We start from the raw sequence: 14,680 nt of genomic DNA, 5'->3' as shown, positions 1-14,680 counted from the left end.
AAATATGGAGGGGAAATGCAAACTTCTGTGCCACACCGTTTAATTATTGACTTATTTCTTATATGTTTTGTGGATTATGCTTTTACAAGTGAGACTTGCAACAAACTGCTGCAGTGCTCAGGACTCCTGTTCAGGCTTTTCAGCAGTCATGCCTTCCCGGGATAATCCATCCCATTTCTTCCCCCAACTCAATGTTATGTTGCCACTGAGCATGCATGCCCAGTCCTCAATGAGCTGTTTTTCTTTCTTTCTTTCCTGCAACCCCTTAAGGTTTGATTTTTTTTTTTTACTTCTACAAACCTTGTAGTTCCCTCAAACCTGCCAATACATCAGTCTAATGTGAAGGTGTTGCTATTTTGACTACATAAGGATTGGCGCTCATAGAATGAGTTAATAATGATTCATATATAACAGGGGCAAGGAACCTTTTTCAGACTGAGGCCACATTCCTTTGTGGACAACTTTCTGGGGGCTGCATGCCATTGATGGGCAGGGCCAGAGGCAAAATAAGTTGTTTGCAGGCTCATCTTGAGGGCACCTGTTCAGGAAGGCTGATGTATACATTAGTGCACACCCACACCATACATACATACATACATACATACATACATACATACATACATACATACATAGTATATACATTACCATAACCCTTTCCTAATTGCTGGGTTCTCATCGCTATTGTTGCTGGTACTGAAAAAGCAACTGGCTCCCTGCTACTGCCACTTTTCCAAGAGAGTTCAGTGGAACTTAGATAATCTGTTCGAGATATCTCAAAAGGAAAGTAAGTATCCCTAGCCTCTGGGCTTTTACTGTACGAATGGACGCTGTGACCCAAATACCATCAGCAGACTCTCCCTGACGGGGCTACAGACACTAGACCGGTCCACTTAGGGGAAAAGGCAGCATTAAAATGAAGCAACGCAAAGGAGAGGGAGAGAAAGAAACTCATTTCGGGAAAGTACAAGCATTAATTATCTAGGAGGGAAATGGTGAGAAACTGATTTGTACATAAACAACGATGCTGGAAAACTCAAAATATTTGAAGAGACCCAGAGGCAATTGTGTAGTATGAATTAAGCATGAGCCTACAATGCAATGTAACTAATGCATTTTGGCTACATTCTCAAATACATGGAGGAACAAGTTGTGAAGTACAGAGGTCAACATTTCATTCAAGCTAAAATTTGAAAGTGGAAAAAACCCTCTCACTCTGCCATCCAATCCCTCTTTGGTCTGACATCATCTTTTAACAGATAGCATAATGAACTGTTTGGCAAAGGGTCATCCCAATCTCACATGCCAGACAGGAACCTAACATTGGGATCACATGTATTCTGAGGGCACAGTAGAAAGGATCAGGATTCAGTGTTCGGATGAGGCAGACATACTGTTCAAGTTTACCAATGGGTCTGGGCAGGGCTTTTTTCCAGCCGGAACTCAGTTCCGGCACCTCTCAGATGAATGCCAAGGGAGGTGTTCATGGTGAGTTCTGGCACCTCTTTTTCTAGAAAAATAGCACTGGGTCTGGGTATGAAACTGTTCAATACAGGGTGTGTTGAAACTAAGGTCATATGATCTACAACACAAAAATATACTTCTGCCTAAGAACCCTGGAAATTGTAGTATGATGATCCCTGAGAAAAGAGATTAAGGCTGGATCCTACCCCTATGTCTGGCATGCTCTGGTCCATGGGGTCACGAAGAGTCGGACACGACAAACAACAACACCACCACAAGCCCCACTGAATTAAATGGGTCTTACCCCTGAGAAGATTTGCACAGGACTGAGCTATAATGAAGCAGGCATTATAATCAAAGGTACACGACACACGCAGAATTTCTGCATTCAAATGGGAAAGCAAAAGAAATGCCTGTGGGGAGCAATGGAGCCCCTGTCTTTGCAATGGCTTGCTTTATCAGGGTCACTGTGCTTCCCTTTGTCCCTGCTCTCCCTGGGAAAGCAATGCTCACCCTGGCTCATGAAGGTCAAGTATGAGAAGGTGAGAGTGCGTCTGGCTTCACTTTTCGATGCCCCACTCCCCCCCCCTTGAAAAGCTGCGGGGGTGTGTGTGTTACTTGCACTGGCATGCTTTCAAACTGCTAGGTTGGCATAAGCTGGGACAGAACAACGGGAGCTCGCCCTGTTTTGTGGATTCGGACTGCTGACTTTCCGATTGGCAAGCCCAAGAGGCTCAGTGGTTTTGACCACAGCGCCACCCCAGTCGCCTATGACTGGACTTAACCGTCCAGGGTGGGGTTGACTTAACATGTGGCTGTTCAGCCCTACCTCCAAGAACCAATTCTTGACCATGTTAAGCTGTTTATTTATTCTGGCAAGTATTTAGTTATTGGGTTTAAGGACGCCGCTCTGTTAAGAGTGGATTGCTTTTAAGGTATTTCGTATTTAAATGTTTTATTTGCTCAAGTGTTTAATATACTGCCTTTAAATACCATTACCAGCTCTAACCTTTGAGGATAAATTTTTTAAAAATAAAATTATTTATCTAGAATGATATAAAGAGATAAATTTATTTTTTGGTCTGAAACAAATGTATTAGTTTTATGTATGTGCATGTGTCAGGAATTTTAAGTTTATATAATGAGCAGCAGCTAAACCATCATATAACATATGTTCCCCATCTAGTCCCGATATATATAATTGTTGTCACGCACTGTTGTATTTACTATGTCCTACCATCTATAATATGTAAATATATAGCTTACGTACAGAGGGGGGGAGGGAGAAAGAAAGAAAGAAAGAAAGAAAGAAAGAAAGAAAGAAAGACAAAAGAAGCAGAGTTTTAGGCTATGGATCAGTCTAAGGATTTTATTCACTTAATATAAGCAGCAATGAAAGACATAAAAATGGTACTTTGCAATAAATAAATACACAATGACAAAGGTTACCATTGAAGGGATTACAAATGACAGAAGCCAACATAAAAACTTTCAATATCGGAATTTTACTTTAATATGAAGACATTGTTATCAAAGGGAAATACTCAAGAAACGCTTTGATAAAAATAATCTCACACTATCTTTGAAGCGGTTTCATTTATTTTACTACCCACTGTGTTCCTTATCAGAAGGCCAAGTATAAGAAGTTTCCTAGTTTATGATTAGGAAGGAATCTGATAGATTAGAAGACTCAATTGAAGTTGGACATAATAAGTATTAAAGTATTACATGACATTAATCCTGCCATTCCATTACTCTCTCAATCATTGTGCACAGACTAATTATTCTGAAGCCCGTGTTCAGGAGAAAATAGAAACATACTTACACTGGGTTGGAGTAATCTCTTTATTGCATCCACAAGGCTAGCTCTGTACTGGTCCAGAAACAGGCTGACATTGAGAAGAGAACAGAATCCAGATTAAAAAGGGGTTTCAGTTCTAATGATACTAATGCAGATAAGTACAAGGCTAATTACATATGTTTACACATTGCTGTGAAGGAGAAATTGAGGTCTAAATTCCTTCCAGTTCATGCACTTTTTAAACAAGAAAACAAACAAACTCTGAAGCTTGTAACCATTTTTTGTCCAAAGCTGAAGGCAGAAAGGTGAGCCGGAAATGTTTTGCTATGCAACAAGAATAAATGGTCAGTGATTAGTGTTTTTTATTTTATTTTAAGTAGAAGGCATATTAGAAATCAGAATCAATACAATAACATAAGGCAAGGGTAGCATTTCACATGTTCTTTCGGGAGGGCAAATGAACAGCAGAACAAAGCCCTCCTGTTCCCCCCCCCCCTTTTAAAAATAGAGTTCTAGAGGACTGTTTAATTTTTTTTTTTGCCAACTTAAAGCCCTAAAAAAGACTCCCTGTGTGATTGGAGTGGGAGGGGGGATAGGTGACATATTTAAAATCAGCAATATACCAGGAGAGAGCAACTGATCAAAACAAACTCGGCAAAATGCATTACTTAGGCTCTACAGGAGAAATCCCTCAACACACAATTGGCCTCTCATAAGATAGCTCAGCTGTTACAATTTTAGCCATTTTAGCTAGGGAGTTTATTTATTCATTAAGACATGTTCATACTGCAAGGCATCGCCTCTGAAAAGGTTCCATTCCTTGTAGCCACCATAGAATCATTGCAGCCATCAGATTTGGTATTTGTGGGGCTTGGCTGGTCTGGATGAGTCATAGAATCGTAGAATTGTAGAGCTGGAAGGGACCCTGAGGGTCATCTAGTCCAACCCCCTGAAATGCAGGAATCCTTCCCACAGCCATCCCTGGGTGGGCTCGAACCACCAACCTTCTGGCTAACAGCCAGATGCACTGACCCATTGTGCCACAGGAGTACTATTTTAATCTCATTTTTGAAATAGAATTCCACTATGCTCTACCCAAGAAAAATAATAATAATATCAAACAGGAGCACATCAACCTTCTTTCCGATATTATCAACTTGCTTCAGACTTGTGGTGGGTCTTTTGGATAAGGCAGAGCATTAAACAGGACTATTCGTTCCTTAGCTGATAATGAATTGTTGCCAACCAGGATGCCAATTATTAATGCTGGGCTTTGAGATACGGATATCAGCCATACTGGGAGCGGGCTGAACCTGCTAGCAATGTGGTCAATGAACAGGGGCCTGAGATGAATTCTGAGTGTCCGAAGCTAGAATTTAGTGTGCCTGACACAGCAACCCATATGGGTACTTTACTGATCCATGCTGGTCCAAATGGCAGACAGAAGACTGGCAAAATAGTATAATTTCAAACAGCAACTGCTTCACTGCCCATTACTTGCCACTTGGTTAATTGTAGCTGTAGGGAAGGTACCATTTCCTCAACCTGTGGTTACCTGGCGCATGAAAATTCTCCTACTCACCTGTTCTGAAATGCCCCCATAAGAATATAAGAAAAGCACTGCTGGATCAGGCCAAAGGCCCATCTAGTCCAGCATTCTGTCCCCCCAGTGGCTAGCCAGAGATCCAGAGAAAGCCTGCAAGTAGGACCTGGGTGCAACACCACACTGCCTTCCTTTGATTGACAGCAACTGGTATTTAGAGAAACACTGCCTTTGATAGTGGAGGTAGAACACAGCCATCATGGCTAGTACCACGTGATGAGGAACAAAAGTGGGAGAGATTTGTTGACTTTGGGGGTTCCCAGAGGGATCTGGTGGGCCACGGCTTGAAGCAAGATGCTAGGCTAAGTAGTCCTTTGGTCTGATCCCTATCCTATGAAATCACTGAACTTGTGATATGACAAACAATTTGTCACATCTATGGAACAAGACAAACCAAGATGTCTGTGCTGGTTTCTTGTTTGTAGACATTCATTTTCTCTGGCTTATAGATGAATGAATGGTAGTCTTTTCTGTTTTAGAACCTTTACGTTCGTTACCACTGTAATGTGACGAATGCTCTGTCACTCCATGTACACTCATGCTACAGGAGAGCCACTAGAGGTACACACACTAGTTTTGCTTTCACAAGACATATGTTAGCTTAAAAAAGGGAACATATTATAACTTTAAATGCCCTGGGCTCAGCATATTTCTTCCCAGCAAGATTATTCATTCTCAGAAGGCATCGGGACTAAATGCTGTTATTCTTGATGGTGAAAGAGCTTCACCAGCTGAATAGGAAGATATGGGAATGTCAAAAAGCTACACCAGTGGCTCTACAGAATCTGTGAAAGTCGACATACCCCCCTCTCCCCGGCCCCCAACAGCAAAAGATGCAAGGGATGTGTTGAGGTTGCTGCATGCAGGTATACCTATATGAAATGGCATCTGGAGGATATGTGCCAGTTGACCCCTTAAACTGCAGAGGACGACATTCCAGAATAGGCAGCGAGAACACATGCCATTCTCTGTTGAATCCCACATATTTTGTACCATTGTCTGCAAAATACTGCAAGCATCTCTGGAGCATGGATACATGTTTATATTTTATAAGCTATCATGTCAAATCTTTTTATTTTGCATGTAATGTGACAGCCAAGTATCACAGTTTATGGCTGGTGGTTCAGACATGATTTCCAGTTGTTCACTCTTCATTGTCATTTACAGTTTTGCACAGCTTCAGTAAACAGCAAAGCTGTCATGCACTGAAACACATTTATTGTGGGTTGGGGGAGAGCGCTTACTTCCAGACCATCAGTTTTTCATAAAAACTGAAAACGAGTGGGGAAAACTAGATCTAAATAAACAATGTTATTACTCCAAAACGCAACAAGCTGCCGCCTACATTCTTAGCGCAGTCTTATCAATATATAGACAATATGCAGTTGGTGCCAATTTCAGTGAGAACTTTGAAAGGAATTCAGAAATGGAATTTATGTGTGCAAAATCTGTAGCTGCCCCTGTCTGGAAATGGAGGGACTGGTGCCTGAAATAAATATACCTGCCATCCACACAAAGCGATAAAGATACTTTCTTCAACAAAATGACGTTCATTCCCCCCCACTGCAAATTTATCCTTGCCACCCAGGTGATCCCCCCCCTTTTAAAGCAATATGCCATTGTCTTTAATTTTCTAATAACTTTGAAGCACAGCCTTCAAAGCTATTGTAATCCAGCACTATTATATTCCATCCTAAGAAACCTAAACTCCTCAGTCGCATGTGGTACAACAATGGAGGCAGCTTAGATGTCAGCATCTTGGGTGCTATATGGAAGCAGTGTTTGTAATGCAGTGCCACAGATAGCTGTATATAAGCATGAAATAATTTTAACAATAAGCAAAAAATAATAATGGTGGTGAGTGCCAGCTCCTATGGGACAGGTGCATGGGATTTAAATAATGCTAGTTCCTGGGAGTGGCAGAACAATATGGTATAGTTCTGATGCAAAAAGGGCCACTATGACAACTCTGCTTGCCTGCTGCCAAGGAGTGTGGTGGAGTCTCCTTCTTTGGAGGTCTTTAAGCGGAGGCTTGACAGCCATCTGTCAGGAATGCTTTGATGGTGTTTTCTGCTTGGCAGGGGGTTCGACTGGATGGCCCTTGTGGTCTCTTCCAACTCTATGATTCTATGTTTCTAACAGAAACCAGAGATGCTAGTGTAATTCATGCAGTAGTGGCCGGTGAGGAATGGCTCCATCATCATTTACTGCACCACGCCAAGTTCCCCCAAGCCCCACCCCTCTCGGCAAGTGATAGTAACCCACTGTGCTGGGAAGCTGGGAGAACCCCACCTGCACTGCCTACAACTGAAGGCAGGACTGGGCGACCTTTGGCCCTCCCGGTGTTGCTGAACTACACCTCCCATTATCCTCGGTCATTGGCCACACTTGCTGGGAAATGGACTCCGGCAACATGGAACCCTGGCATAAGAGTGACATGTTAGGTTTGCCATTTGACGATTGTGGCAACCATATGATAAATGAATTGTGTTAACATGGCTCCTTTACTTCTCATTACCACCCCATATCTAACTGTTGGAGGAACCAGATGGCTCTTTGGTGTTTGCTTTCTCTGTAACTGAACGTGTGAACTTGCCCTGAAAGTTAGTATTCCTTTCACTCTGTGTCTTCACTGACACATCCAGTGTAAAGGAAGCTCACAATACTTGCACGCTAGTGATTTCATCTAGCTTATCCAAGGTGACTGGTGGGTATCTTCTGATTTTTCTGTTTTCTGTTATTTTGATTCTGTTATTTTCTATTAGTATGCTGTTCAGGGCCTTGGGGCCAAAAAAACCCAAAACACAGTATAGAAATAAACCATAGACTTAAATGCTGCCTCATATTTCCCTTAAATTTCTGTTCAAGCACTGCTTCACAATTATTTTTAATTGTGTCCTTCCACACACACACACACATACACACATTTCCAACAGCTAGCCACTATTGAGCTTGCTTCTGATTTCTTTTATAACCTAAGGATATGTAATAATACACTATTCATATATTCTCTATCCTTGAATAAAATGTGTTCAAATGATTGAATGAAAATATATGGATGATTTAAGAGTTTAAACATAGCACTACTCTTCATAATCATGTATATTTTTAGCTGAAACTCAGTATGAGTTTGAAACATGTTTATGAATGGAGCTTGTTTTCTTGTAAATGGAACCAAGTAGTGCCAATGTTTAGTTATTCAGAGAATCATGCAATGCCACCTTTACTAGAAATAGTGCACCGTGAATTTGTCATTCCACTTAACATTTGAACACAGGTTTCTGCTTTGTTCTAATTACAGATCCTAATGACTGACAATGATCTGGGTAATATTATTACACCCATGTTGCTAACTCATTGTATTTATTTTGTTTTTATCCCAGCACACTTACTGAACATCTTATAATATTACGAATATTTAGAGTGAAAATATCATTCAAGTGATTCTTTATTTGGAAAGAAAGTGAGCATGGAAATGATGCAGACTAAATATTAACATGACTCAGCAGCCCAGATAGTTCATCACTCTGCAAATGAAGATGAAGGAAAAAGGCAAGGAAAAAGTGTTATTCTATGCTTATTAAACAAACATGGAGGTACACTTGCATTGTACCTCGGGCCAACAGAATATCCAGTGTTTTTAAGAAATCTGTGTTCCACATCTCACATTCATTTGGCTGTTAGTGAAAATGTTTTATAAATTTGCTTTCTATTTATATATAGTTCAGTGTAAATTTATATATGGTTCAGTGTAAATAGAGCCAATGCGATACGTGTTTTTCATGTCTGGCGAGTGAATGTGTATTTAATCTATTAAGCGCAATCCTTTGTTTTCTAATGAGACAACAATAAATCTACCCGTATGGCCAGCAATTTACCCATAGGATGACAGGAATAAACTGGGGGGGGGGAGAGTAGTAAGAGTTAAATCTTGCTCGCTCTGCTATTCTCCATAGTACAAATAGGATAACACGGTGTGAGAATTAGGAATATAAGAGATGGCATGGCCAGGTTGTTTTGATATTTGTGTGAAGAACAAATTTAACTCTAAATCTCTTGGCAAGACCTTGCTTCACCCACATAATCTGGAGAACATCCATATGCGAGCCTTGTCTAAGCCTCCGAGAAGACTGCTGCCCTCCTGCTCATGTCCGCCAGCACTCTGATCTGACTTTCATACTTAATCTGATCTAATCCTGTCCAGCATTAACTTCATCTGTGCAATGAAACCTAGAGTATCCATTCTAATATTTGGTGAGGAAGGCATTTACTAAATTACTTGCTGAAATCATATGGTGTTGTTTAGCTCCTTATTTTAATCAGATGATGCATCTCTGAGGCACATTACCAGTGATTAGTTAGAAACCCATGTCTGTCCTTTTTGGGAACAAAGAACTTTTCTGAAATGCAATGCGACGGGAAGAGAAACCTTATTTCATTCACTGGGAAGTCATAAAAGAAGAAAAGAAAGGTCAAAGAAATACTTAGGAGGCATTAGAAAGAAACATAAATATTTCATTCAGAGAAGTACAGGTATTGCCAAATATTTAAAAGCATGTGTCTAGCTTATGAGTTAGTTCCACATATTAGAACACAATGGGAAGGTAACCTTTGGTTTAATCATTTTGATTCAGACTTCACTTAGACTGAACTATCTTGCAGAATAATAATAAATTTTTTTATAAAGGTCCGCATAATGATTATGTACGTATGTTTTATTTTGCATACTTTCTGCATCCTCCTGAAGTCAATAGCTGAACTCTCACTGATTGCTACAGATCTAAATCATGCCTTCCTATGATAACATACAGCTAAGCAAAGCTGTATACATGAGGTTATATTTATGTAAAATATATATCTTTTAAAAACACTTTATAACCTTATGGGAACCATTGTGCAGTTTATATAACTGGCTGCATCAGCAGAATTTTTAAAATGTAATTTATATTCAGCTAAATCTACCTAGATGCTTGAATATATACAGTAAAACATTATTCTGTAACTTGTCGGTAAATCCAAGATGTGTGTGTTTTTCTCAGATTTCTTTTTATTGCAATTAATGTACTATTAATTCAAACATCTCAATGTCACTTAGATGATGCATGTTATTACTTTTGTTTGGCAGATTTGAGAAACGGGGGGAAATATCCCCCAAAGATTTACTGGGGAGCACAGACTATATATCCTCTTATATCAATAGTCAGATCTTTCCTAAGAAGTAAGCTAATTGAGCTGTTTGTGTTGATAAACTCCCTTTTCTCCAGACTGTTCCTCACTGAGCCATAATTATTTGCAATTTGCCTAAGTCGTCCATTTACTGATACGTCAAGCATGAAACAGAGGCAATTCCAGAAAATGGAAATGCTTCTCAAAATCAATCTTTGGGAAATAATGTGGTAGAAGTTACTGTGTGATAGAAGACTACCTTATAACTGTCACATGGAGATGAATATTAATTTGTTGAGGTTAAGGTGGCTTTGTGCTTCATTTGTTGACTTTGCTTAGCCATCAGCAAGCAGCACAGCACAATTACTCCAGCAAAGCTTCCCCCCATCTAACATGAGTTTTATGATTTTTTATGTACTTACCAGTCAGCACACATAACAATGTCAAAATGTCCTTCCAGTTGAGAGACATCTGTCTCATTATCCCATCGTAGAATGCTAGAGAGAGAGAGAGAAAGAAGATTTTTTTAAAATTAGACTTACATGTTTTCATCTTTTGCATTTCCCCCTCCTTTAAAAAAGAAAAGCATTTACACTTTTTGGCAAAGGACGTGAATAGTCGTTCTGTTAAAAGTACATACAGGTAATTATAAAAAGCGCAGCTAAAAAGATACTGCAGACTATACTAGGCATCTCCTTTATGGTTTACATCTCGAAGCAAGAGAGTTACATCTTTGTAAAAGGCAGCTTCAAAGGTCCTGCATTATAAACTGAGAACTAAAACGCAAAATAGGCTTATAGGTTTCGGCCCTTTACTCCTGTAGATTAATTGAAAAGGAATATAGGGGAATCAAGTGTGGCTTATTGAATGGAAACACACTTTTGCAAACTGAAAAGGCATTGCGTGCTCTGCTCTCTGTTGCATCCGACAAGCGAGTCAGTTGAGTTTCTCACACATGAAGCAACTATATCCTTGTGCTTGTGGGGAGGAGGGAAAGGGTGAAAGAATGCTCAGGCTTCACTTCCGTGCCAACTATTTTGCTACTGACAATCTTTACAATACGCAATTACAGTCAACTTTTGCTGTATGATATTATTTCATTCCAAGATCTGTGCTATTAGCTGCTCTATTATATTATTTAATTCTAAGATCTGTAATACTGAATTAGCAAATAAAACATTTTTAGTATTGGGTTTCCAAATAAAGAAGCTTTATAATCAGAAGTTGTTGTTGTTGTTGTTGTTTGTTTATAATATCGAAAAAGTGCTGTCTTTCTAACAGTGCGGTCCAAAATGCCTATTCAGAAGTAAGCCCAAATATGTTCAAGTGGGAATCTCTCTGCATTAAGTATGCTTGTGATTGCAGCATAATTTCCTTCTTCTTATACAACTGTTTCCCTCGTTATCAAAGCAGATAACTTATTTTCTACTTGCAGTCATAGGGATGCATAAACAGAAGGCAGGGATGGGTTTGTCAGTTTGTACATGTTTATCGCTGTTCTGTGAACGTTCGTTTTCCATTGGCAACAAGCTGCTCCTGGATAAAAGTAATCTCCCAAAGTCACACAGGGTGATTTATGTCTATGATTTACTTATAATATCCTCCTGGTGGTGGAATGGGTCTTATCATTTGGCAACGTGTGCAATAGACATGGAAGACAAAAAGAGTATCATGTATAGCCCTTGAAAACAGCAGAATCATACATATTGCATGCACACAAACATTGCACATACATATATACAAGTAATTCTGTAAAGGTGTAGAATGTAAATAATAATAATAATAATAATAATAATAATAATAATAATAATAATAATAACAGAAAGATATCTAATAAAGCAAATGCCAATTCCGCAATTTACCTTTTCTGGAATGTATTGTGCCAATCGCTGGGTGAAAAACAGTAGGTTAATTTAATCACCTCTTCCCCCACCCCCAGCCCAAACACACACACACACACACACACACACACACACACACTCACTCCCATTTAAACTCTAAATGGGGTGCAAATTTTAGAAATCTAGGTGGCTTTGCAAACTGGCACTTTCAGTGCTCAGCATGTATCCACTAGTGGAAAGTGACAAAGGAGAGTTCTCACTCTCAGCTGCCGGCTGCCTGCTGGCTACTGGCGGCTTTTTCAACCCTGTTTCCGTGGAAACTTAGGTTACAACAGTGAAAATTAGGTAAAGGTAAGTTGGTGGGGTTGTTAGCTCTCATTTGATGGTTTTTTTTCTTTTTTAAGAATCCTGAAAAAGCAATGGCAGTTGGCAGTTGAGCTTCGAAGACCATCACTAGTCCTTCATTCCACTGAAAGAAATCCAATGAAGACAAACAAGGACTTTAATAATAACCAATTTTTAATGTGATAGGACTTGTGTTTATTATTGTTATTGTTATTATTAAACTCCTGATTATTTGCTGCTGCAAACAAATAAATACATTTATTTGTTTAATCAAATTTATGCCCCACCCTTCCTCTCAAAGGAGTCCAGGGCAGCAAACATATTGGTAATGAAATTACAATGAAAATTAAAAGGGAAAATATATTTTGAACATTTTAAAACTGTTAAAAACTATGAAACACAATTGTGTGTCTGAATAGGCCCTCTGAAACAGAAACATTTTAGTCAGATATCTCAAAGAATACACTAATGGCGCCTGCCTAATGTCAATATATTGACATCGAAGATCGCTCAGTGAGGAAGCAAACCTATAGCAGGGTCTCCTGTTTAGCTGGGAGGTTCCCAGAACAGTTGGTGTAATTTCCCATGCTTGGCTTAGCTGGGACCTTGCTGGGTGAGCCCAGCCCAGCAGATCATAAGCCAGTGTAGGCTCCAAAAAGGGGGGGCATTCAAAGGGAGGGAACTTAGGCTGGATCCTAAACCTGTTCGGTTCAGCCACGTGAACTGAGAACAGGGCCGACCCATCCATGAGGCAGACAGAGGCTGCTGAATCAGGCAGCAGAATTCAAGGGGCGCCTCTGTGGGTGTGCCCTGTTACTCTCCAACATTATCAGCTTTCTTCAGAGTGCTTACACATGTTTTTGGCTAATCAAATTGCAATTAAAATACTTTGAACACCACTCATCATTTTAGTGACACCAAAGCGGTTTACAAAATTCAGACAAAATGCAGCAGGATAAAAACACATTAAAACGTTAAACCACTGCACTTGTTAGGTGGCCTTGTAGCTGGTTGACTGACCGAACCCAAAGAGTGCTAATTAATGGTTCCTTGTCACCCTGGAAAAAAGTGACAGATGGGGTGCAGCAGGGGTCTGTCATGGGCCTGTAGTTGTTCAACGTCTTTATAAATGGCTTGGACGAAGGAATTGAGGGGGTGCTCATCAAATTTGCAGATGACACCAAACTGAGAGGAGTGGCTAATGCCGCAGAAGATAGAATTGGGATTCAAGATGACCTTAGTTTAGAGAACTGGGCCTAAACTACCAACATGAATTTCAATAGGGACAAATGTAAGGTTCTACACCTACGTAGGATGAACCAGCTGCACAAATGGGGGAGACCTGGCTTCCCAGTAGCCCATGTGAAAAGGATCTAGGGGTCTTAGCAGACCACAAGCTTAACACGAGTCCACCGTGTGATGAAGAAGCAGCAAAAAAATAAAAAATAAAGCTAATGCTATTCTAGGCTGCATCAACAGAAGTATAGTATCCAGATCAAGGGAAGTAATAGTACCACTCTATCCTGCCTTAGTCAGACCACACCTGGAGTACTGTGTCCAGTTCTAGATATTGACAAACTGGAACATGAGTAGAAGACAGTGACCAAGATAATCAAAGGTCTGGAAACCAAGCCTTATGAGGAACAGCTGAGGGAGTTGGATAGGTTTAGCTTGGAAAAGAGGAGACTGAGAGGAGATATGATAGACATCTTTAAATCAAGGGCTATCACATGGAAGATGGAGCAAGTGTGATTTCTCCTGCTCTGGAGATTAGGACTTGAACCAATGGATTCAAGTTACAGGAAAGGAGATTCCCACTAAACATCTAGAAGAACTTTTTAATGGTAAGAGCTGTCCCTTAAGAGGTTGTGGACTCTCCTTCCTTAGAGGTTTTTAAGCAGAGGTTGGATAGCCATCTACCATGGATGCTTTAGCTGAGATTCCTGCATTGTAGGGGGTTGGACTAGATGACCCTTGGAGTGCCTTTCAACTCTACAATTCTAGGATTCTAAGATTCCATCCACTATAGTCAGCAAAGCTGGAAATTATCCCAAGCTGAGAATTAGTACCTAGCAAACACCTCAATAGCAACGGGAGCTCACCCCATCACAGGGATTCGAACTGCCGACCTTCTGATCAGCAAGCCCTAGGCTCTGTGGTTTAACCCACAGCGCCGCCCGCATTGATAAAGTACTGTGGCTCAAAAGGTACTGAGGGTTTTTATTGTTTTTAAATAAATCTCTCTCTGTTCCCTTCTATCACCTGTTCTTCTCTTACATCCTTGCTCAGCTTAAAAGGACAAGGATACTCAGGATATGAGAAAGTGGAATCGGAACCCAGAGGGGGTCGGAGAGGGAAGATTGTTGACATTCTTAGCCTGTTTTCTTGGTTGAGGCACCTGATTCAAACCAAGGAACAGTTCAGATGTGCATAATGAAGTGGTATTGTACTTGAGGGCTCATT

At 40.2% G+C, this 14,680-nt stretch overlaps 1 protein-coding gene and 1 non-coding gene across 3 annotated transcripts in view; both read right to left on the bottom strand.

Annotated features, from left to right (window-relative positions):
• Positions 1-14,680, bottom strand: part of CAMKMT (calmodulin-lysine N-methyltransferase) — a 238,074-nt gene that overhangs the window by 12,531 nt on the left and 210,863 nt on the right. For both annotated transcript variants that reach the window (XM_033144896.1, XM_033144895.1), the window contains exons 8-9: positions 10,454-10,528; positions 3,287-3,350 (exon numbers count right to left, since the gene is read on the bottom strand). In XM_033144896.1, the coding sequence (XP_033000787.1) occupies positions 3,287-3,350; positions 10,454-10,528 (139 nt within the window). The remainder of the gene's footprint in view (positions 1-3,286; positions 3,351-10,453; positions 10,529-14,680) is intronic.
• Positions 4,239-4,312, bottom strand: TRNAN-GUU. Its single transcript has one exon. It is a non-coding gene; the product is annotated as a tRNA-Asn (tRNA).

This window comes from Lacerta agilis, chromosome 3 (assembly GCF_009819535.1).
Source record: "Lacerta agilis isolate rLacAgi1 chromosome 3, rLacAgi1.pri, whole genome shotgun sequence".
NCBI lineage: Eukaryota > Metazoa > Chordata > Lepidosauria > Squamata > Lacertidae > Lacerta > Lacerta agilis.
This window is presented reverse-complemented; position numbering and strand designations above follow the sequence as displayed.